This window comes from Aythya marila (genome assembly GCF_965140915.1).
Source record: "Aythya marila genome assembly, chromosome: 20".
NCBI lineage: Eukaryota > Metazoa > Chordata > Aves > Anseriformes > Anatidae > Aythya > Aythya marila.
This window is the reverse complement of record NC_139061.1, coordinates 5266287-5290548: the sequence shown is the minus strand read 5'-3', so window position 1 is coordinate 5290548 and position 24262 is coordinate 5266287. Positions and strand designations below refer to the sequence as shown.

Here is a 24262-nt window from a genome sequence, read left to right as displayed (position 1 = left end):
TGTCAAAAGCAAGCTCCCGGAGAAAGCTCCAGTCCCTCCTCCTAGCACTGCGTAGCCAGTAATTCAATGACAAAAGCATACTCAGTTCTGGAAGGAGGGCCCTTGAAACACTTCTTGTGGCTGCAGTCATTCTCTCTGCTCCTTTCCCTGTGACTCTTGCATTCCTGTCTAACTTCGGCATGAGGGCAGAGGAGAGCCTGTGGCACGGTTTGCCTGTAGCCCCCAGGCAGCACGCTCCAGAACATGGCAGATGTTTATTCTGCAGAGATCACACCTCCAAAGTCAGGTTTCTGCTTACCTGGGCCAGCATAAACCCACCACCCAGTTCCATAAAACCACCACTGCTCCCTGTCCAAAGGGTTGGATGTAAAACGCCCCATCTCAGGTAGGTTCCCGAGCACAGAATAGTGGTGAGATCTCAGACCCAGCACCAGTATTTCCTGCTGCCTGCCTCGGTCATTCTGCCTGTTATGGGCTGCTGACTGGTGAATCCTAGCCTCAAGCACTTAATTCTTCCTGCTCACAGTAAGACAACTTGGAAGTGTAAATTGGGTGGGACTGTTCCCCTAGGAGCTGGACATCTGAGGCTTAATGCCCCAAGTTCGATGTCCTCTGAAGTCCAGGGGGAAGGATTGCCCTTGTTGCAGAAATGTTGTCCCCAGGCAACAGAGCTCTTGCTTTGGGTGGGAGTACACGATACAGTTTGCCTCCCTTGCTATCTCTGGATATGCAAAATCTTGCAGATTCCTGAAGACTGGTACAATTGAGGGAAGATTTGAAGCATCTTGTCTTTTCCCCGGGCTTACGTAGGGTAGCTCCAGAAAGCACGCTGTCTTTTTAGGAAGGAGCAATGGAGAAGAAAGATTCCTCTATGGTGGGAATAGATTACTGAAACTATAAAAATGATGTGAAAGCTATTGCATGGTTGAGGTGACAGCCGAGTGTAGGGATTAGTTGCCAAGAGCTTTCGAATTCAAATGCATTATTTAGCACTATTGATAATTCTGCAGGGAAGCTGCAAACGGCTTTAAAATATTTAGGATTTTGCCCAAGTTCATGCTTTATTTAATAAATAGCATTCTTCGTATGAGATACTAATCAGTGCCTGTTCTTTTTAACCCCTCCAGGTGGGGCAGACCTACATTCCCTCTTCTGTGCCAGCCACCTTTGCCCCTTCGCCCACCCCAGCGGTGGTGAGCAGTGGACTCAACGATCTCTTCGAACTCTCATCTGGTATAGGCATGGCTCCTGGAGGATATGTGGCTCCAAAGTCTGTACGTAAGGGAAAAGAACAACCTCAGTATGTTGCCATACCTTGTGCTACAGGGACTGAAACAGCTCATGTGTCCCCTCTGTTGTTGGTCTTAGGTGCTGTCGGGGCATCTTTGTTCAATTCTTTTGCATTATGTTTGCCCTAGGTTTTTCCTGGACAGAGTAGTGGTTTGTAAGAGACAGTAACATGCTTCTGGTTTGGTTTTTTTTGTTGTTATTTTTGATTTAGTTTTCTTTAGCAGCTCCTTCGTTTTTCATGTGACAATATTACTGTAAAGAATAGCATATAGCAGCTGTGCAAATTTCAATTTTATTGGACAGGTGTTTTTGGAGACCTACTTTCTCAGCATGCTTCCCCAGGACACTGAGGGCAGGATACCATTAGCTACAGTTTTCCTGGAAGACTCATTTATCTGAAGGAATTGAACATGACGCTGAAGATAAGCTCGTGCTTGGGATGAGCACTCCACAATGTAATGCAGATAAATGCTCTGTTAGTGACAGAGGTCTGCAGCGTTCATTAGATACACAGTGTGTGATTTTGGTAGCAGGCTGTGGAGCAACCACAGGGAGTTCAGGGTTAGCTTTCCATGCCTCAAAGGGAATAAACAAAAATTTGCACTCTTATTAAATCGTCAGTGGGCATATAAACTAAAATCGGCCAGAGATCCTAGATTTCATAGGATACTGCAAAGCATACTCAAAACTTCTGGTCTGTGGCTGCTTGATTATGTACTGTATAAGACAAGGACAAAAGAACCCACTAATTCTGAGCAAAGTACTTCTATCTGAACCACTCAAATTTGATTTATTTTTTTTTCCACAAATATTATTTGGGAATCCAGAATACAAACAGCTAATAGTATTGGCCCTGTGGTTTTATTTGGTACAACTTTAGTACTGTCCTGCCTCTAATAGCCCGACAAATCCTTGGAGAAGCCCGTCTGTTGGTAGACATGGTAAGTCTCCCGTTAGTGTGATGGACACAAGCTTTCAGTGTTTCTTGTGCACGCCAATGTTATAATATATTTAAATTCCTACATGACTGCTTTGAACAAATATGCATTAGGAGCAGCGAGCTAATTTCTTGTTGGTGAGCTCGATCCTTTCAGCACCCCACATTGTATCTTCCTTGTAGTTTCTTTAGCATCTGTGGGCTTAATGTGCCAAGGTAGCAGGATTTCCTAACTGAAGACTTTCCTGTTAGGAAAACTGTGCTTGTTTGTCTCCAGGCTACACTTCTCATGCTGAGTGAGATCTCTCGTGTTCCAGGTTTGGCTGCCTGCAGTGAAAGCTAAAGGATTGGAGATCTCTGGCACGTTCAGTCACAGGCAGGGACACATCTACATGGAGATGAACTTCACCAACAAGGCTTTGCAGCACATGACCGACTTTGCCATTCAGTTCAACAAGAACAGGTGAGAAAGCAATAGACTTTGTCTGTGATCTTAAAAAGCTTGCACGTTCCTATGACAGGAGTCTGTCTGCACTGCTAGATACTCCTACCTTTTACGTGGGTGTGTAATACAGTCCTGAAAACAGCTGGGTGATACAGCCTGAACTCTCCATCACACCACAGTTCTGTGAGAGAGATGAAAACACGAACTGATAAATCCATGATGTTTTTCAGTTGTCCTGGTACTGCAGCCTTCTTCCATTGAGGAAACAGGCAGGAGATGGTCCCATCATTCTCCTGGCTTTGAAGCAGCATCTTCCCCATTTCATCTCTGCAGAGTTTTAAAGCCACCTCTTGAGTTGTTAGGCAGGTTAGTGGTTTTATAACCAGTAAGTGCCCTAAGGAAAGTGAGAGCATAAACAGGAAAGCATTTGAGCTGCACAAGTACTAATCCCAAATGACTTTACCTCCTGACTTAATTGCTGTGCTGCCCCTCAAACTGTCTGGAAGTACAGGTCTCATTAATAAAGCTATTTGTCAATGAAAAAGTTGCAAGGTAAGTGCCTACGGCACATGTTTTCCCAGTAATTGGCAGCCAAATGACTTTGTCAGAAGGAACAGCCACTTCAGTGTTTAGAATATACAAATTGTTCTCAGAAACGCATCCTAGCCAAGAGATGTGACATGGCAGTGTAACCCATGTCTTCCCGTAAGTATCCTTCCCAGTTACAGAGCACGTAGCATGCTTTGTCGTGAATTGTGAGCAGTGCATCGAGGATTGGGCTGATTCTTACCAAGGCTGTAAGGAGTATCTTGTGACTGAAGTGCCTCACTGATTTCTTAAGATCCCTTCACAGGAAAAGGGTTCTCTCTAACAAAAGTCCACTGAAACCATCTCTTTAATATCACTGTTAGCCTTGCAAATTTGGGATTTCTTGGGACGAATAATATTTACTTACAAAAGACATTATGCTACGTAACTCTTAGTAAATGTTCTCCCTGGACTGCTATATTTTCTGGAGAGTTTTTGTTAAGCTGCTATATGCAAATGTTTCATGCAAATTGGACTGGGGAAAAAAAGGCATTTTGTGTTTGATTTTTTCCCCATACATCAAGCTGTGTTCTAACCACACCTACATGGTGCTTCTCAAGGATGTAAGTTTAAATACTGTACGGTAAAACAGCAGGTCCTCCTTTTGCAGCGTATCAGCACATGCTTTGTATATAATCTACTACTATTTACTCTTCTACAAATACTTTTCTTGTGTCACCATTTTCCACTGTGTCTATGTTGGAAAGAGCTGCGGTGGGCTGGCTCTGGGTTTAAACGTTAAGGCTTGTGGTTGGGAAGCTTCTGTTCCTGATGCTACTAATCGCCTTCACTGCAGTCTTGGGATAAAGCACGGGGGGGGAAAAAAAAAGCTAGAGCTCTAGTGTGCCATAATATCAAGGCCACTTAGGAAAATACAACTTTCTTTCCCCTCGGAGAATGAGGAAAAACACCAGGGCTTTTGTCCCCCAAGGTGAAACAGCTGCAGAAAGCAAATCACATGGCTAGGCCCTTGCTGACAGTGTTCTCTTTTCAGCTCCAAAGAGCTGAAAACAGGAGAACCAAGAATGGTGCATTTACTGGTTTCAGAAAGAGTGACACAACCAGTACACGTGCAGCTGGCTTTGTGCAAAGACACAATCAGTTTTCAGTGCCTGAAATAAAAATCCACACCTATACATCTTTGTTCCTATAAGTGCTCTCTCACCTCTGAGTTAATGTGAGTACTGCTAAAGAGAAACACGATCAGAAGTAGGCACCCAAAGTATCTCACGCATCTGCACTTCCACGTGCTTTTGAAAAGAAGCCCTGACATTGTGCAGAAGTGTTAAGCTAGATGTTAGCTACTTTACCTCTTCTCTACGCTAAGCAGAGGTGCCTGTGGAATTAAGTGCCACTTGGACTGAAGAGGCAAGCAAACATTTGCTTTGCTGTGGTGTGTGTCCCCAGCTGAAGAAGTCTCAAACTAAGCAATAGAGCCAGGATTAAGTCCAGGCACTGCCACTGGGGACCAGACAGCCGGCTCATTGATTTATTTGTTCTGCAGTGCTCTGTTACAAACCACATATTCCTCCTTGCTTATGTATTTGTTTCTGTATCAGCTTCAGTTCCTTCTTCCATAGCTCCCAATAATAAACAGCCACACGGTGTGTGATGTACTCCACTCCTAGTGCTCTGCAGCTCTCTTAAGAGTGAGCCCAGAGGCCTGAGCCTGCCTCCTCATTCTCCTAAGTTCAGGTGCTGCTCCTTGCTGTGCAGGCTGCTGCTCAGCACACAGTCTGTTGTTATGCAGCTGATTGAACTGTTTCCAGATGCTGATCCCCTGAGCAGGATGTGCACACTGTCAGGGAGACCGCCCTGGTTCACTTTTCTCTGCTTTGTCCTGCTTTGAGTATCTGCCATGGTGCAGTCAGCTGTGTTCCTTTTCCTGGAGTAACAGCAGGGGCAGCTCAGGAGAGGGCAGGTGAGCCAGCTCGTGCTTGGCAAAAAGGTGTAGAGGTGTTGGGACAGCATCTCTGGCTTTGGTTTCCCATAGAGTCAGATGGGGCTCCCAGATATGCAGTACTGCTGTCATCACCTCTGCTTTTCTCTTGCCCAGCTTCGGAGTCATCCCAAGCACCCCGTTGGCCATTCACACACCTCTGATGCCAAACCAAAGCATTGATGTCTCCCTGCCCCTCAATACCCTGGGACCAGTCATGAAAATGGAGCCTCTGAACAACCTCCAGGTAAGAATTGCCACTCCTGGGCTGGGGGAAGATCAGCTGCTTGGTCTGGTTTGTTTATCCCAACACAACGTGGTAGGACTGTAGTAACAAAATCCCATGCATATAGGGTAACCAGGCAAAGCCAGAAGGTTATACAGATGTGGGCTGTGAGTCTGGCCAAAACTTCTTCCTGTTCCTTCCTCTGAAGCAGATTTCTTGAATTTTGTTACTTGCCTTTTCAAATACTTCAAAGCCAGTGTTTATATCTGTGTAAGGTCTCTGTCTGCTCCAGCAATACCTTTGTGTTAACACATCATGAGGTTTGGTTGGGCTTATGAACTGGAGCTGGTGTGAACAGAGCGAGCACGTCTCTGTGGTGGAGCAGGCAGCGAGAAATACCAGCAAGGATTGAGGCAATTAAAGGAGTTGCAGGAAAGATGGAAACTGCCATGTGATCAGTATTTCTCTAGTGCTCTTCACTTCCAGGTGCTCTACAAAGGCATCGACACGTCCTTGCCTCCAGATAGATGAAGCCAAAGCAAACAAGATGTGTCCTATGAAAGGCAGGGCAGAAGTGACATGAGCAGTGAATGTCTCAATAACGAGGCTGTTGTGTGCACACCGGGGACAGCATTCCATAAAACAGGCTTATTGTCAGGTGGGGCTGCCGCAGGCAAGACAGACCAGGGAGTTATTCCCCCTGCTTGGACCTGGGGCTGTCTGCATCAGTACTGGCGTGCCTCAAGGGCAGTGGTCCTCACCTGGAAGGATTCTGTCCCTATTGCTATCACCTGCAGCTGTCCTGGACTCCGTGACTGTCCCTGCTCTGTGTAGCTGGGCCCTCCAAGATGCTTTTCCCAGTATCCAGTCAACGTGCACTGCAGCACGTCTCGCTTGCCTCATGCCTCCAGGAGAAGGGAACTAGGCTGGGTTCCTGTAACGTAGCAGTCCATAGAGGGGAATATTTTGAAGCAGCTCATTCTCTTTTTAGATTGAGAATGCAATGAAAGTTACTATTTATTCTGCCTGAGCAACTGTTTTTTTTCCCCTACTCTTGACTTCCATTCTGGGGCTTATGACTTATTGATGAGTCTTTGGGCAAACAGCTTGAAATAGCTTCTCTGGCGCTCAAACGAGCAGTCCTACACTCAACTCTGAGCTCAGTCATGCGACTGGGGGAGCATGCGGACAGGGAGGGAATTACATGTGCTTCCTTCCACTGGGCTCTTCTGCCTTGTAGAAAATCTGGATTCCCTTTGCATCCATGTCACGAGGACGTGTTGCATCACTGCCTCTGGGTCAGCTGGTGTGAACTCCACCACTTACTCTGAAGGGAGCAGAAGTCGTCTAGATGACGTGATCTGCCTCCGTAACACGAGAGACGCTCTCGACGAGGCATTCTCAAGTTGCTGCTTCCTTTGATCAGGAAGGAAGTGAAGTATTTGGGTTATTAAATCTCTAAAGGAATCAGAACACAGTTTCTTGTAGCTTCTTCTGCTAGAACAAAGCGGAGAGAAAACATGCGAGGAAACCTCCAGCTACCTTGTATTGAGACAGCAGAGCATTCATTAGTGCCAGACTTAGCTGCTAATTTGCTAGCGCTCTCATTGCCATAGAAGTTGGCTGCCCTTTTACAATTAGGGAAGCTGCCATATGGAGTAATAGTATATTTCTCTGCAAAGAGTTGAATCATGATAGCAGATGCCAAGTTAAAAAGAGCACTCCCCTTACTTTCCTGACAGCAGTGGGTTTGATGGAGATCTGTCATTGCCCTGACAGCCAAGGCTCTGGGTTTGTTTTGTGAGTTCATGTAAAAATTATCTGTCTTGAAACATTCAGAAATCATTTTGGTGACCTACTTAGGGAACAATTTATAGCACAATATAGGAGTAGAGAATACAAATGTCCCTGTATTCATTGAAGAACCAAAACACTCATCAAGCTGAATTTGCTTAATGCAGTTTTTTCTGAGCTGGGGAACGTTGAAGTAGATTCAGGGCTGGTTTGAACCTGAGGACCTTCTGTCCATCTCCTATTCCGGCAGGGCTTTTTCTCTTTTAGTAACAAGAAAAATAAGTCCTCAAGTAACCAAACCGATAGCTTTCAACTTTTTGTCATGTTAATTAAGAACTTCAAAGGCTAGTTGTACGTTCCTTAGGCAACTATTTCGGAAGTAATGAACTCAAGTCTTGTTCAGGTTATTTTTATTACCATTTCTAATCTTTCACCCGGTACAGCTGGCTTAATCTTAACACTTGTAATTAAGGGAAGGTACTAAAATATTTGACAAGTTAACAAAAAGCCCTTTTTACAAGAAGATGAAAGCTGAAATATTTTCGGGAGTTTACGTAGGTAAAATATAACTACAGCTCCCAACTAAACAGTCATCTGCGTGCCAGTTGTCTTGCATCCTGTGCTAACGAAGAGCAGACTGCTCCCGCCCATCCCAACACAGTGATGCTAATTTTATTGACCTGTTGAGATTCAGGTTTGACACCCAGTCAAGCAATGATTTATTCAAAGGATAAGGCCAAAGTTGGACTGGGCACAGCACTGTAGGGCTGAATTCTCAAAGAGGAAAAAGGTGTTCTGAAATTGGATTTTGCATTGGTGAGGAACTGTAATTCTTTCTGGATGGTTCTTGGTCTTAAGGCAAAATTTGGAATAAGAAAATGCCTGGAATTAGAGCCCTCCTATGCTACCGTTGTTCCTAATAAATGGCCTTTCAAGGGCTGTGAAATGCTATGAAATCAGAATACTCTGTTTGTTCATCTGCGTACACAAAAATTGCTCCCATAACCGTGGGAAAGGGTGAAGTGGAGCCAGCCTGCTGAGTTTCCGAGACCAAGCCTGGCTGTCATGTCACAAGGCTGATAATCTCTTTTGTGAGATGGTAACTACTTGCAGGAGTCGATACAATCAAAAACAAGCTGCGGGGACTCCCGGAGCTGTAGAGAGGCTGAGCCTGGAGCATTGCTGTTCTCTGGGGATAAACATTCAAAATTGACAATCAGTGCGTTGCCTTCCCCGGTGTTACCTGCTGTCAGCTTCCAGGGCTGGTAGTTGCAGCTACCAAACACACAGCTGAAAGAAGCACAGCTTCAGTTTTCCACAACGCCCATAAAATGTTTTGGACTGGACTGGCAAGCACAGAAAGGGATGATCTGCCAGCTGCATTTCTTCCTGGAAAGTGACACTTGGAAATAGAGACTTCTCCCTTGCTGCAAAGCAGTGTGAGGTGCAGAACGTTTGTATTTCTTCCAGTGACTTTGGCAAAGCATTATTTCCGTAAAGGCAGATGAAGGTACAACTTTTCTCAATGAGAAAAGATCAGCCAGGCTAACACACCAGATCGTACCTACCCTTCCAGGCTCAGCCCTGCTCTAACTCCTCACCCGTGCTCCTCCCCGCCGCGGTTTCTCACTGGCAGTGCAGAGCTGTCGGAGCTCTCATTCAGGAGAAGTGTTAATGCATCCTGGGTCACAAATGCAGAGCCCTCAGCACTTGGCAACAGATTTCACAGTATCACCTCTCCACAAAAACAAGGCTGAGAATTGGCATGAGCAGCGAGTCCAGGCAGATGTCATTGCCTTTGGAGCCAGCTCGATAAATGGCACGGTACCGGCCTGCGTGAGCTGTGTCAAGCTCACTGGACCAACCATCAACAGCCTTGGGTAGTTAAAAGTGCAAGGTGTTTTTTTGGGTTTGTTACCTGGATTATTTTTTTTCAACAGCCTTTACAAACGAGTTTTATTCCAGCATAGAGGAGAAACCCCAGCAGTCTCTCTGAAGTAACGCTCACATCATGGCTCGACATCTGCGGCCGGCTCCTAGCTCAGCTGTGCGAAGCTGTTGGTTGCTGAATGAGGACAGGTCTGGCACATGGTGCAGCACGTTTTACCAAATGTGTGTTTGGAATTTCTCATCCAGCCAGGCGAATGTGAGCGTGCAGCCCTCCCCCAGTAACTCGCTGTTCTGACCATTGACGTAAGCGATGTGCCTGCAGCCGGCCAAGGGCGCAGCACCCAGCCTGGCCCTGCACGCACAGCTCCGCTGCCCGGGCTCGGGACTTGTGCCTGTAGGTACAGCATGAGGCTGGCAGCGCCTGTCAGGCACCCATAGATCCTGAGAACCCAACCTGTCAAAGAGAATGAAGCGAAACAGTGAGCACTCCCTGGAGGCATCTGACAGCCAGAGCAGCAGACTGTCACAGAATAGACCATGACCTTGTGCTGGCAGAGGTAAAAAAAAGACTCTGCAGAGTAGAGTTCTCGCTTTAACAGTTTGGCTGTTACCAGGCTCTAAAGCAAAACCAAACTCGAAGTAAATCCTTAATTTAGTGTAGGTGCTAATGGGATTCCAAGTGGGTATGTTGTGTACTTGCTGCTGATGGGAAGCATCTGTGTTGCTTTCAGACTTGACTTTGAAAGTTGGTTCTTACGCTCAAGCCTGGGATTTAAAGCATCAGAAACCCATGCTATTGAAGAAAATAACTTAGCGTTGTTCTTACGAGGTATCTCTTCCCCAAAATACCATATGTTGGCCATCAGAGCGTTGCACTACAAGGAAGGATGCCAGAAAGGTAGGGAGGTCATGCTGCAAGGTGAGCAAATATATTCCATAGGTTACTTCTGCGAGTACTGCTTCCTCTAGTCAGATGGTCACAAACAAGATATAACTAATTGGGAGCCCTGTGCCAATTTCTAGTGTTTTCAGACCTTTTCAGCAGCGAAGCATCACATGAAAATCTGGCACCTTTTGACTTCTATCCCTCAGAAGCTTTGTAGTCTGCTTGACTAAATTCGCAAGGTAGTAATTTTTTTCTCCTTTCAAAAAGATTGCAGATGGAAAGCCATTTTGATTCAAAATGCTTCTGTTTAAACTCAAATGTCTGAGGCTGGAGGTCTTGTTAAAGATTTAATAGTTCAAGTGCGGGTCGACAGGTTAAAGCTGCGAAGCCCCAGGCAGAGTTAGCCTGGACCGGAGAATTTATTGAACGCGAGTGGAGGTTCCTTTCAAGCATGTCAAACCTGGAGAGACTTCTCAGCTACTGATACCACTTCAAATGTCATTGATTGTCTTAGGCCTGTGCTCTCACCTAAGGAGCACTGATTTTTTTGGCACGTGGCTGCTGTTAGCTGCTCGGTTTCTCACAGGCACTGCTCTGGATCTGCTTTCTGCATGAGGTTGCTTTTGCAGCCCGTCAAGTGGCACTGGATGCTCCTGGGGCTGAGGTATGACCCTGGACAGCTGTTAGCAGCCGGCAGAGCCTCTTAGCTGCTTCTTGGTCTGTGTTCCCCTGCCCACGTGTCTGCAGGTTGCTGTGCCTGGACCTCATCTGGGGACCACGGTGCGTGCCTGGCTGCTCTGAGAAGTGCGTGGTGTTTGGTGCTGGAAGCTAGTCTTGGAGAGCTTGCCCATCTTGTCCCAGCGCTATAGGTTTTGGGAGGCTGCATTGTTTTGCTTTCCTCCTTGCAAAAATTATTTGTAACAGCTGATTCCTGCATCGTTACAGATGCCTGCGAGGCGACATGGGATGTTGTTGCTCAATCCGGCGATGCAGTTTGGGGGGGAAGGCTGATGTGTGGCTTGCTGTGCTTTGCTGGGAAGAAATTACACTTCAGAGCATCTTAATTGTGTAGCTCTCCAGAGCACAGCCAAAGCAGCTTACTCAGTATGTTTCTGCAGAGTTGAGAAGCAGGTCAGCAGATACCTTTTTATAGCATTTTTGGAACTGCAGGGACAGGGTTAGCATATTAATTTGGTGCGAGCCTCTAGAACCGTGACTGGAGAGAAGGCGCTGCTTCCCAGCCCCTCTTGTAAGGAACCTCTGTTGTATGGCAACAACAATTAGCTCCAAAAGCTAAGTAATCCCTGTTGTTCTAAGGCAAGGCAATTAATCATGAAATCAGATTTGGGAGAGATCTTAGGTCACGCAGCATAGACCCTGCTCTGCTTTGTTGTTTTGCTACAGTACCTCTTACTGCGAGCGTTGTCAAGGCTCGTTTTAAATACTTCAGGCACACTGGAGCTTCTCTCTTCATCAGGAGAATTTTGTGCTGCTTAATAATGCTCACTATCAAATTTTCCCAGACGTTTAGCTTCAATTTTCACTCTTCTGGCTTATCTCCATGTCTGTTGTGTCCCAGCAGAGCATCTCGAATGGCCACGCTGCTGTCCTTTCCCAGGCTCCCCTCCCAGACTCAGAGGTGCATTTTTGGCTGCTCACCCAGTATTTTTTAATCACATTTTGCAGAGGTGAATCACTTCGGCCCAGCCACCAATCTGCTTTTACCCCTCTGGGTCCTGGAGCCTCTAGCTCGAACATCAGGTGCTCCAGCTCCCAAGTATGATGCCAGCGATGGAAGCGTGAGACAGCTCCCTGCTCAGAGGGCCAGTTCAGTATTTTTTTTTCTAGGTTGCACCATAATTTACATGGTTTCAGTAGGCTTTAAACTAATCCCATCTTAAGCTGATTTGGGCTGGGGAATTAAATATAAGCTACTACCTTTAGTGATGGCTGAGAGCAGAAAGCCTCACAGGCTGTCATGTCTGCCTTTCTGCTGTTCTTTGCACTTCTGGGACCTTCCCAACTGCTGGAAGAGTTCGTATGGGGTGTTCATCTCCTACCCCTTGTCCTCTGGCTTGTGTGCTGACTTGGGTTTGAATTCTCTGGTTTATTCCCCTCCCTTGTCTACCCTCAGCTATTTTTACAGACATTTGGGGGTGTCTTTCTAAACCTGCCACTGTGGCACAATAGATTTGCTCAGCAGAACACTAATGTATGTAATTATTTAATGTGAATGGAGGTTGCCTTGGCATAAACCTTTGTAGCAGCAAATTTATTGCTTTGGCCTAGCATTCAGCATGGTCTGGTTTGTGTTTCAGCCGGGTGACAAATTGGAGAACTCCTTCTGGGATTTTTCAGAGGAAATGGGAGCTCAAATGGCTCCTGAAAGTCAAGGCTCCTCCCCACGCAACCTCAGTTCCAGGTCTCTCTTCCAGGCTACGTTGCCTTCACTGCAAGCGATGGCAGGTGTCTGCTGAACTGTATTCCCGTGACAGGCTATCGCTGTGCAGGATGATGCAAGGAGAGCGTGAGAGGCATAGGAATAAAGCCCAGAGCCACGTTTTCTCTGCTATGTTATGACAGTGCACTTTCTCAGGCCTCCCGTTTGCTCCTGCTGTACCGTCAGCTCTCAGCCTGGGGAAAACTGAAAGTGAGGTTGCTCTCGGTGTTGGCAGAGTTCAGTTGGTAACGTGGCAAGCTTGTGTGATAAAAGGCAGTGCAGTGCATCTCCCTGGCTGGCAGAGTTTAACGACACTGAGAATTAAGTCTTTTGTCAAATGATCCTTTTTTTTTCTTTTTTTTTTTAACCTCCCTGATTGCTCCACAGCAGAGCTTCCTTCCAGGAATCAAGACCCAGCACATGTTTTCTATACACGTTCATTCTCTACACAGCTTTAATTAAGGCAGGAGGCTTGGAAAATGCTAGGAGGAAGGTGCAGTGAGTGGATCAGCTTCAGGCTTTCTAGGGAATGACCAGGCTGTGAGACGTCAAGGATGTTCAGATGTGACTGAGAGCTGGGGTTAAGGAACAAGGAATACACAGGAGGGTGGAGCTGGGGAATTGCAAGAATTAGATGAAAAAGAGGGGTGATGGAGAAGCTCCTGTGCAACATCACAGACGTGCTAGGAGCTGTGTGTGGCCAGGACAGAGGAATTTGCCTTGGGAGGTGGAAGAAGTGAGGGAAGGGAGAGGAGAAGAGAGTGAGGATGCTGGCGGTGACCCCGTCAGTGCAATTGGCTCTGAAGCAGCACAGTGAAATGCTCCCAGGAGAAGATTGAGCAGCTTTTAGTGAAAATGGAGTGGGCACCAAGGGGTGGGACTGATCTGTCTGAAACTCCACTCAGCAACATCTCTCCAGGTGGTCTCGTGTTCAGAGCTGCCCTGTGCTAGGAGAGCACTGCAAGGGCGCGGGCAGGCGGCGAGACTGTGTAAAATCTTGGGACCCCTTTGGACTTCCAGGCAATACAGATGCTTTAACCCCCCTGTTTCTTCTGTAACAGGTGGCTGTGAAAAACAACATTGATGTCTTTTACTTCAGCTGCCTAATTCCTCTCAACGTGCTTTTCGTAGAGGATGGCAAAATGGGTGAGTGCTTTCAGGTCTGCGGGCCGCCTCCCTGAGCCAGACTGCACTAACAGCGCCCAGCCGGGCACAAATGTCCCGTGGCTGAGGTTCACGTGTGCCTGGCCATGGCAGCACAGCTCCACAGCCCAAACTGATCACTGGAGGTTTGACAGCTCTTCCCTGTCATCCTGCGACTCCAATAGCTGTGCTTCCAGGACCCACATCCTCTGCTCTGATCCTGTCAGATGAGGAGTGGGTCTGTTTTCTTTGAGACTGGTTTCTGTTTTGTTTGTTTTTCTCAGTTTTTGTTTGTTTGTTTGTTTTTTGGTTTGATTCACTCAAATGGGTGCAGGATTTGTCCCAGCAGCACTTTCACACGTAGCACTATTCACTGTAGCACTTAGCTGCCTGTTCTCCGTTATGAAATTGTTGTTTGAATTGGATGGGAGGCTGCTTGAAAAGCAGCATCTTAACTTTGACAGTAACATAATCCTAAATGTGTAGGTCTCCTTCCTTCTTGTCAAATCCCCCATGTTCTTGGTTTGTAAGCAGCTCACAGACTGTCTTTGATTTGGGGGGAGGAGGGGTCTGAAAACCACCAAAGCTTTGCTGCTTTTGCAGTGCAATTGAGGTCATTTAGAAGCAAATCCTGGATCTGACCACACCAGGGCAAAATGTGACCAAGAAGTCTTTTGTGTCCTTACCTTGTATCGTTCTGCAATGATTTAATTAATGCCCTAATCCTGCGAGGGGCCGGGGGTGCTGATTGTCTTTCTCGTTTGTAGAGCGCCAGGTCTTCCTCGCGACATGGAAGGACATTCCAAACGAGAACGAGCTGCAGTTCCAGATTAAAGACTGCCACCTGAATGCCGGTGAGTAGCTTAATCCTGCCACGGTACGAGCTCTGAGACCCACCTTTGATCCTCACCAGACGTCTCCTTGTGACTAGCAGTGCGTATGGGCAGCAGGGCGCTGGGCATTGTGCTTAGGAACACAGCAGCCTGTGAGCCCTGGATCCCAGGGCTATAAAAGCACAGGTCCGTAGCTAGGTCCATGAAAGCACATCTGAAGCCCCACATCTTCGATTTCACCCGTCTGTGTCTTCCTTTCAGTCTGCATCTTGTATTCTTTTATTCTCTTTATAACTCTGCTTCTCTGTAAAGCTGCTCTTTTAGATAGAGCCAGACGCTGCGTTGGGGCTGTGCTTAATCCTGTCCTGCTGCTGTTTGTGCCAGGCAGTGTCGTACAGCCCTGCCTTTACCCTAGCTACATAATCCCAGTCTGGACTTTTCACCTTTCAGCATCTGCTTTCACCTTTCTCTTGTGGCAGAGCAATCCTACATGCCACTGCAAAAATACGTGCCACGTACGGAGGACAGGCCGTGTGAGAGAAGAGTTTTGAGCTGCTGTAGTTAGCTGCTGCCTGGATGTGCCCTGATCGTGATCCATCCCGTTTCGTTCTGCCTTCAGGTGTCTAGCTGCCCCTGCTTGCGAGCCTTCTCCTTGCAGGTGTGACCTTACTACTGCAGGATGAGGGAGAGTAGAGAGTGAAACGTGGCCAGCTTAGCAGCTCTGCTCCGTATCGAGAGGTTCTGGATGGGAGCCAAGTGATTCTACCAAAAGCTGCTGTGTTTCACAGAGGAAAAAAGTGTCCCTATTGATTACAAACCCCGTAACCTTTTTATTCTCTCGTGTCTGCTATTACACAATGAGCACCCTCTTGCCTCAATTGCAGAAAGAAACCATGGGTCTCTTTGTACTCATAATTATTACTATTTTTGAATATAAAAGATGGAGCACGCAAGAGGGGGGAAAAAATAGCAGCTGTTGAACCTTCTGACTTGATTTCACTGTGGGGTTTCAGACGAGAACAACCTCTGCACCTCCCCCAGCCCTCCCTCTGCTCCCCACCACGCTTGGCACTGCCTCCCCCTGCACTGCAGCGCTGCCGTCCCTGATGCCTTCTGCTCCAGCCATGCCCTATCTGCGCCATCCCCAGCTCTTTGTACGTCAGATCAAAAATGCTGGTAGCTTCTCTGGGTCGGCAATGGGGTGTCATGGTCCTGGCTTGCAGAGGATGTGGCTGGGAGGAGATGTGCAAGGCTGGGAGCTCTGGCAGGGTGGTGGCCAGGTGATCCCACAGCCTGGTCCATGCACCCGTCTCCCTCCAGAAGGAAGTGGTAAAAAACATGGGGTGGCAGGGCTGAGACAAGGGGGCTTTGCCATTCAGAGGGCAGATGTTGCCCAGCCTGCTCTAGTCGGTGATGCTCAGTGGAGACCACATTAGTGGCTCACAGAGCACGGCCACACCAGGAGGTTTCTCTGCAGAGCTGTCTGTGCTGGAGCTAGCACCCTGGAAGTGGGGCTTCTCCTGAGCAGGGCCAAGCACTTGGAGGCTCTAGAGCTCTCAGGGTCTGCCAGCCTCTCGCTTACGTGCGGGAGAAAATGGGTCATGTCTCACGAACAGATTTCAGACGCTTCCATCAGCTGAAGTTTCTGTTCCTGTACTTCCACTGCAGACACCTCCTCCCTCTTGCAGCTCTGTGGGCTGTTTCCTTCCTTGACCACCTGGGCTTTGGCAGGGAGCAGGCCAAGAGCTTGCAGGAGGGAAAGCTGGGAGGATCGTGTGTGCTTGTCTTAGTCCTCGTGTTCAGCTGCTGGTGCAACCCTGACGCAGTCTGCTGCTCACCTTCCACCTAAGCAGTGACCTCCTTTGGCACAGACCGTCTGAAGAGCACCACGCCTGTCTTTGCAATGATCAGGCGTGCCCAAAAACTCGTGAGGGCTGGGCTTCCAGCACCCTGAGGGACAGAGGCTTCTTGTACCGTGGGAAGTGTCCCCTGGTGCACACCAGGGTGGAGGCAAAGTAAACGGGGTGAGCTCTGACGAAAGCTGAATCCAGCTGGCTGCTGGGCTGTGCCAGAGCAACGCTGCCTGCTTGGTCACACACTGCAGTAGGGCGGTAATCTTGGAAGATTCACAATCTTGAATTCTTGATCCCTTGTTTCAAATCACCTTCTTTCAAGGCACCTTGTTTCTTTCTTCTGCGAATAGCAAATTGGTGTGGGACATAAAATCCTTGGGAACTTGTTCCTTGTGGAGGAGAGGGATTTGTGTTCCGAAGCCTTCCTTGTGGGAGATGCCAAAGCAGAACGAAGCTCTCGGCCAGGGCAGTTGGCAGGTTTGGTGCATTGAAATAATCACACGTAGCTTTCGTACCACCGCATAAAATAAGGTACACAACAGCTGCTGGAGCAGAGCTGTGCGGAATAAAGTCTGCAGCTTGCAATGACTCCCAGATGAAATTTAGAAGGTGCTGGGTCTCGTAGCCCAATGGGGAAACTGAAGTTTTAAGTAACTAAAAAAATAATAATTAAAAATAGAAAATGAGCTTGGAACAGGGATTTTATGGAGCTGGGCTTTCTCTGTCAAGAAAGCAGCTCACGAATTTCATGTACATCCAGGGCTGTCTGTCTGTCACGCTGCAGCAGCCACCTTACAACACCTCCTGTGTGAACGGCAGCACTTCCCCAGGTTCCTTCCTTTGTTCCTGCAGACAAAAAGGAGATGGGCACGCGGTCTGCCGGTGGAGGTGCTTCTGTGTTAGCCTGCTCCGAGGCCTTTGTGGGCAGAAGACTCATCCTGTGCCCATGAGGCAAGCCAAATAGGATTGACCAGAGCTTTGATGGTTTGGAACGGGGGTGGCAGAGAAGGCTCGTGGCCCTGGCAGCTCACCCCATGCCAGGGCACGGAGCAGCTGGGAAATCTTGGCTGCTGCGGGCAGCAGTGTGCAGCACCGCCAGCTGAAGTCTACAGCAAGATGCCAGGCTGCGGGGCGAGGAGCAGGAGCCCTGAAAAAGTCCCAGCTTGCTGCTTCCATCCCTTCCCCAGCATCTTTGTTCCAAAAAATACGCAAGCCCTGGATCCTTGGAGGTATCCCCACGATCTCCAGCGACTCAGTGAGGGATGAGCGCTTAATTTTGGGTGAGGGATTTGGGCTCGGGTTCCCAGCAGTGATAGCTGGTGTGGTCCTGAGGCTGCTCTTTGGGGCTGGGGCTGTATGGAGGAGTGAGTGTCTGGAGCTGTACTGTGGGGCCAGGGTGTACTTGGGATGCTCTGCACATCCTGAATCGATTAGAGCTCCGTTTCATGCATCTGCCTCTTTAGGAAGAGCTTATGATAGTGCTGTGGAGAAAGCTGTATTCAGAGATACAACTTGCAATGAAAACGCAAGGTCATGGTTATACCCCTGCAATCTCATCTATTACGAGTCCAGAGCTAACTTAATTGTTCTGCCTTAAACAAAAAGACAAGGATCTAGTGCTAGAAGCAGGCAGTGGCGTCCCCCTCGATGGCGGGGAGCACAAGCAGCAGACCCTGGTAGCGTTTGGGAAGGGCCCTAAAACTGCAACATCCTCAGCACTTTCCTTTGCAAATCATCCTAATGACTGCTAACGAGTCCTGCTCGTACTGTGACAGTTTTACCCGGCGCTCGTGTCATTCGTGCCTGAAAATAGATTCAGAGACTGCTACGGCTCCGATAATCCGGGTGCTGCTGGTGCAGCTGCATCGAGTGAGGTTTCCCTGCAACCGAACACGCGCTCAGGCTCCGTTTGCTGCCTCTCCATTGCTTTTCAACGTGCTCGGTTTGATTAAATTTTGAAGGACCACTACATTAGGCTAAGATATGCAAATCAGATTAGCTGGATGATTTTCTTTTTTTAAATTTTGCTTACTCAAGCGCACTGAGTGAAAGAGCACAAGCTGACTTGCACATGGAGCCTGAATGCCATTAAACAGGAGCTAATTAGTCGCTGTGCTGTTCAGCAGTTCTAGCAACTTTGGGTTTTGCTGCCTTATTGCTGGTCCTTAATTTGGTGTGAAATGACAAATTCGGTACTTGGAGCTGAATGGGGCTTTATCGGTGCGCGGCGGTCATTCGTTTATTCCCAAGTGATGCTCCAAGGCTAGGGCTGCAAGAAATTGGATTTTCTTGCTGGAACAAACGGGGAGACGATCGTGTGCAAGTCGCTCAGGTGTGTTTAGGTATGTGGGGATCTAGTACCCTGATCATTTGGTAAAGAACCCTATTACCTGGGAAATGGAGGTGCTGTCGTAATATTGACCCAAGTGTCTCCCCACTGGATCTGAGTCTCCAGATCCCTCTGGTGTTTGGATGCAGCCTCAGCTGGCTGCTCAGAACCATTCAGGTGCTGCTAGGAATGGAGCAGGGATGTTTCCAGCCGCCACAGCACAAGATGCAAGGGTCAAGCTTTCCTCCCTGCCAGCCAGTGCTCGTTGCAGAGTGCCGTGGAGGAAGGTCCGTGTTCAGAGAAGGTGTCCCGTTGGTGTTAAGCTGGGTATCTCGGGTGGTTGGGTGGGAAGGGAACCTCTTCTGAGGCAGGGTAATCAGAAGTGCTGTTCAAAAAGAAAACCAACACTGAAAGATGAACTGATGTCATCAGCTTCTCTGGCAATGGTGATGGGGAAATGTTTCTGTATCCTCCAAATGTGACAAGGAGCGCTGAACCAGAAGAAAAAGCCCTGCAGAAAGTTGCAAAGAGAGGCTGGATGCAGACTGCCGGCCTGCAGAAGGGCTCGCGTGGCTCTGGGGTGCTTCACAGTCCCCGAGCACTGCGGGATGGGTCTGTGTGTGCCTGGCAGCACCACCCAGCCCTAACCCTGCCTGCTCCGGGGCCTCGCTGAGCACCGTGCTCTCGATGGGGAGCCACAGCCCCGTCCAGAGCCGGGCACAGCTCTCCGCTCCCAGCAGCTCTCTGCCTTCAAGGGCTGCGCTGTCGCACGGCATTAGCGGCCCTGCCTTCAGCCAGGCACAGCCTGGCACTGTTGCTTAGCAACTCTGCCCGATTTCCAAAATCCCAAATCCCCACACTCGCTAGCACAGGAGGGATGGGAGCTGCTGCTGCAGCTTCCTGGGGCGAGAGGCAATAGGAACGGCTCTCGGCTCGCACCCATCCCCAAATCTGTGCTGGGAGGAGGGGGCAGGAGGTGCTGGGCACCCCGAGCATCATCACAGCATTGCTGCAGGCACCTGGCTGAAACGGGGTGTGTTTGGTGAGATTTCATGCGCTCTGCTGGGGATAACTGAGGTCAGGCAGGGAAGCAGAAACAGGCTGTCCTAGGAGTCGACCCGCCTCGGTTTCCCTCCCTGTACCCCCACAGGCAGGGTGCAGCCCGCAGGGGGCTCTGAGGAGGAGCTGGGGAGAAATCACCTCCGTTTGGAGCCTGAAGAGCCCCTGTACGAGGAGCTGCCCCCAGCAGAAGCAGCGGCTGCCTGAATGGCACGAGGTGCTGGCACACAGTGGAAGGCTTTGGCATAAAGCAGCTGCTCCGTGGCCCTGTCTCACATCCTGCACTCCTCGTGGTGGGCTAGCAGCCCCACAGCTGCCCAAATTTCACTTCCCCACTTGCAGCCTTGCTTCCGACCCCGTGCCCACGCTCCCCAGGGATGAGACTCCTCTGCTCGGGGATGAAGATCGCTGGAGGGAGGGTGCTGAACCCTTGCCAGCAGCTCCGCTTCCCAGATAGGTGTCCAGAGGGGCTCCGAGCGGTGAGGTTTAACCACAGCCCCTTGAAATTGGACAAACAGCAAATCCCCTTGAATACTGCTGTCCCTCGCAAAGAAGGATGCGCTCTGTGAGCCAGCACTCGGGTGGCACGCCCTGCTTTCCCAGAGCCCCGGTGGCAGCTCTTGCTGGCTGGGGTGGCCCAAGGAGATGGGATTTGGCCTCCTCCCTGATGGATGAGATGCCTCCAGCATGTATCTTTCCTGGGTTGTGGCTCCCTGCGAGCAGAGGGCTCCACGGTGCCCGCTCCCCTGATCTGGCAGAGTTTGTTGTGGGGAGGAGGAGTAGAGGTGGGAGGAGGAGACAGAGGGAATGAGGGTTTTTAAGCAAAGGATCTCATTAGTTCCTTATATCTGCCAGTTTCCATAGTAACTGGGGAAGAGAGGAAACCTAAATCTGAGCGTGTCTGGGTAGCTGGATGCCTGAACCCGACCCGCACGCAGCTGCCCTGCAGCTCGGGGAGCACAGGGGGTCACAGGCTGCCCACGGAGCCACCCCATGGCCCGGGGTATTGGGGCTGCCCGGGGAGGAGCAGGTCTCTGCACCACCCTATGGATTCATGGGGCCTTTTGCTGCTTTTACCCTTCCATGGTGTGTGAGCAGACCTAGCTGCTCCTTCTCTAATCCCTCCGTACAGCCTCACAGGCTTGCATCCATTCTCAGGAATGGGAATTTACTGGAGCAGTGCTATGTGGGTCCCTGAGCCTCCCACCCAAGCCTGTAACCTCTCCCCTTGCTAGCACCCAAAGGCTGAGGCTCACCTTGCCCTGCACCATCCCAAGAGCCAGAGGCTGCTGGGCTGGGGCTTTGTGTTCTGTGCATTTGCTTCTGTTCTGGCTTCTCCGTGATGCCCCTTGGAAGTAGGTGAGTTGTGGTCGTGTCCATGCAGTTCTGCAGGTGAAATCGCACATCTGCGAGTGCTGAGGTCACACAAACTGTGTCACAGCCCTGTGCTGGAGCAGATGGGCAGTGGGGTTCTGCTCTGATTACTTTAAAAAAAATATATATATATATAAAATGGGGGTAATGGGGGACAGGGGAAGGATTTTAATTACTTTATAAGATTTTGGATTGACCAGAAATGTTGCTCTGTGAGTGAGAGGGGGAAGCAGGAGGGAGCTGCTGTGGTTGGCACAGGACCTTGGAACCAGGCAGCCAGGTGCACCTCAAGCAGGGATCTGCCTTCTCTGCCCTCGTCTTCTGGCTGCCTCTGGGGCAGCCTGCCTGGGGCTGCTGGGGGCTGTAGGTACAGCAGAGCCCTCGTACCCTCCGAGCTGCTGAATCTCGGCCTTGTCAAGGTGCTGAGTTCTCCTGATCCCTGCCCAGGATCACATAAGTGAAAGCCCTGCGAGATCGGCGAATACAAAGGATCACAGCCTGAAAAGAAAGAGGTGGCTCCACGGAAGCAAACAGGACTTTTTTCTTTGTCATAGCTGCTCCTGTCCCCAGAGAAATCTCCGGGACAGAAGTCAGCATTTCCTTGTGTGCTTGCATCCTGGGAACGCTCCTCTGGGCTCTCCTGTCTCCACTGATGATGAATCTGAATTAACAGATGTGTTTTTCTTCCTTTTTCCCTCTGAAGACACCGTCTCCAGCAAGCTGCAGAACAACAACGTGTACACCATTGCCAAGAGGAACGTGGAGGGCCAGGACATGCTCTACCAGTCTCTGAAGCTCACCAACGGCATCTGGATCTTGGCTGAGCTTCGCATTCAGCCGGGCAACCCCAACTACACGGTGAGGTCGCGGGGACGTGGCACAGGCTGGGATCCTTCTCCCTCACCTAGCACTGAGCGGTTTCTCCCTGCTGTGCCTCGTGTGCTTGTTCTCAGGCAGATGCTGTTAATTTGACCGGGGGGGGGCTAGGAATTCCTACTGGACTGGAAAAAAGTGAGATACAACAGAATTGCTCTGTTACCGGCAGGTTGGGATAATGCCCACTCAGCAACGAGCTTTTATTTGCCAAGGTTACCCAGAGATAAAGCCAAGAGACATTAGCGAGAAAGCTTTGCCAGGACACCCTTCCCCCTCTAGTAAACAAGAAGAAATTTATGCCCTGCTGGCTCCTGCGGCGGAGCCTGGCTGTCTGGGCGTCGGAGGCGCTTTGGGCTCGTGCTGGCATCAGCTGGGGCTGGTGGGAAGGTGCTGTCTGGCTGGCATCGCGCACCCCTGTAGCCCTTCCCTTTCCTTTTACTCCTGTTCTGAGGATCTGCATCCCGTTATTAAAGCATTTCTCACCTGGTGGAATTCCCACCAGGAATCTTAAGAGAAATCCCCGGTCTGGGGAGCTGGAGGGGGAAAGCAGGCGATGGCAAGTGCTTAAACATGTTTACGACGAGGATCGATGCCACCACAGTGATCTTGGCCCAGTCCTCGCTTTCCAGAGGGGTGACATCCAAGTTTTCTGCTCAGTCCTGACAGATGCAATGTTGTAAGCAAACACACCCTCAGGCATGGCGCTGTGATTTACAGCGTGAGGGCACGTCCCTTGTCACAGAGCCGGGCACGGCGGCCCCTTCCTTTGTGCCCACAGAGCTGTCTGCATTTGGTAAGGAATTTGGGAACCCCGAAGTGGGCGTTTGCATCCATGCACTTCCTCCTGCTCGCAGCAAGCTCTGAAAAAAGGCATTTAGATGGTAGTGATGAAGCAAGCAGTTCCCAGAAAAAATATTTGGGGTGACTGTGACTGCTCACATACATGGTGTTTCCCCCCTGTGGTGTAGGTCAGTTGTCTTCGTGGGCTCAGCAGAAAGCTCCTGCCTTCCTCAGCACCACCCCTAACCTCTGCTCCCCTCCTCTCTCCACAGCTCTCCCTGAAATGCCGAGCTCCCGAGGTGTCCCAGTACATCTACCAGGCCTACGATGCCATCCTGAAGAACTGACGGGGGCCAGCCCGTGCCTCACCCTGCAGGAGGAGGAGGGAGAAAGGGGCCCCCGGTCCTCCTCTGCCGCCGGTGCAGGGAAAAAGCACTCGTAACTGGAAGCAGCTGTATTCATGTGTAGGATTTCAGTCAAAGGCACTGATTAAACAAGGTAGCAATTAGTATCCACGTGCTAACGATGATAGGGAACAACCCCTTTGGTATTTTTAGCGTCCATTGAGTTTGTAACCACTGCTTCGACTACTCCCACACCCCCTGCCCATCACTCCTTGTCCGTTCTTGTGGGCTTCTCCATTTTGTGCCAATGTTCAGTGTTTTCTAAATGGCTTTAGGTGTAGTTATGATTTTGTAAAATACTGCTCACTGGAGGAAAAAAAAAAAAAGCAAAAACCACGTCGGCTCATTAAAGCAAGGCAAAATTGTCAAAAACATACACTGCACTTTATTTTATATTTTTTATACATTTTTGATTTTTTTTTTATTGTAATTGGGTTAAAGGGAAAGTGATTCCAAGGAAGTTTTGGGAGCCCCCGAGGGCTGTTAGGCTCTCGCAGGGTGAGAAGGGCCTCGGGGAACTAGGAACAGAGCCATCCGCCTGGTCCGTGGAGACGGACGCGGCCCTAAAGCAAGGGGTTTTTATTACACTTGCTCCTCAGACTCAGCTCTGCTCTTGGTGGTGTGTTTTCACTCCAGCCATCTCCCTGGCTCGTGATCTGCTGATTTAAGAAGCAAGGCTCTCCTTGGGTGGGGAGGAGCTGCGGACCTACACCTGTAACGGGGCAGCAGGGTTGAAAAAAGGGAAACGAGCCTGCTTTTAGAGCAAAGGGCCCTGTGCAGAGCATGAGGTGTGGTCTGTCCTCACCCTCTGCAGCTCTTCTTCTCGCTCGCTCTGTGCCTGCTGCAGCCGAGCTGCCTTCCCGGCCGTCCCTTGAGCTGTGCCGCTTTCACCGGGCCCTCCCCTAGGCTGCTGTAACCCTGAGCGTGGCAGTGCTGCTTTCCCCCCAGGCACAAGGGCCTGGCAGGACCCTGGGGTGCTTGGCTGCTGCTGGCCCCATCCCGGGGGGCTGAGCAGCTCTCCCTGTTCCTCTGCTGTCCCCCAAAACCCAGACGCTGGCACACTGGGGGGACGCTTTGGGCTTGGTGGTGTTTGCACCCCGTTTGCCAAGTTGAGCAGACCTTGGAAGCGTTTCTTCAGTTTGCAGCTCCCGGAGCTGGGGCTCGGTTCTCCGTGCC

At 49.7% G+C, this 24262-nt stretch overlaps 1 protein-coding gene across 4 annotated transcripts in view; it reads left to right on the top strand.

Moving 5' to 3' along the window:
• AP2B1 (adaptor related protein complex 2 subunit beta 1) overlaps positions 1–23456 on the top strand; it is a 78580-nt gene extending 55124 nt beyond the window's left edge. For all 4 annotated transcript variants that reach the window (XM_082776287.1, XM_082776289.1, XM_082776286.1 and 1 more), the window contains 7 exons: positions 1128–1274; positions 2545–2690; positions 5317–5446; positions 13497–13581; positions 14346–14432; positions 21730–21884; positions 22955–23456. In XM_082776287.1, the coding sequence (XP_082632413.1) occupies positions 1128–1274; positions 2545–2690; positions 5317–5446; positions 13497–13581; positions 14346–14432; positions 21730–21884; positions 22955–23029 (825 nt within the window). In that variant the 3' untranslated portion in view covers positions 23030–23456. The remainder of the gene's footprint in view (positions 1–1127; positions 1275–2544; positions 2691–5316; positions 5447–13496; positions 13582–14345; positions 14433–21729; positions 21885–22954) is intronic.
• The last annotated feature ends 806 nt before the right edge of the window (positions 23457–24262 follow it).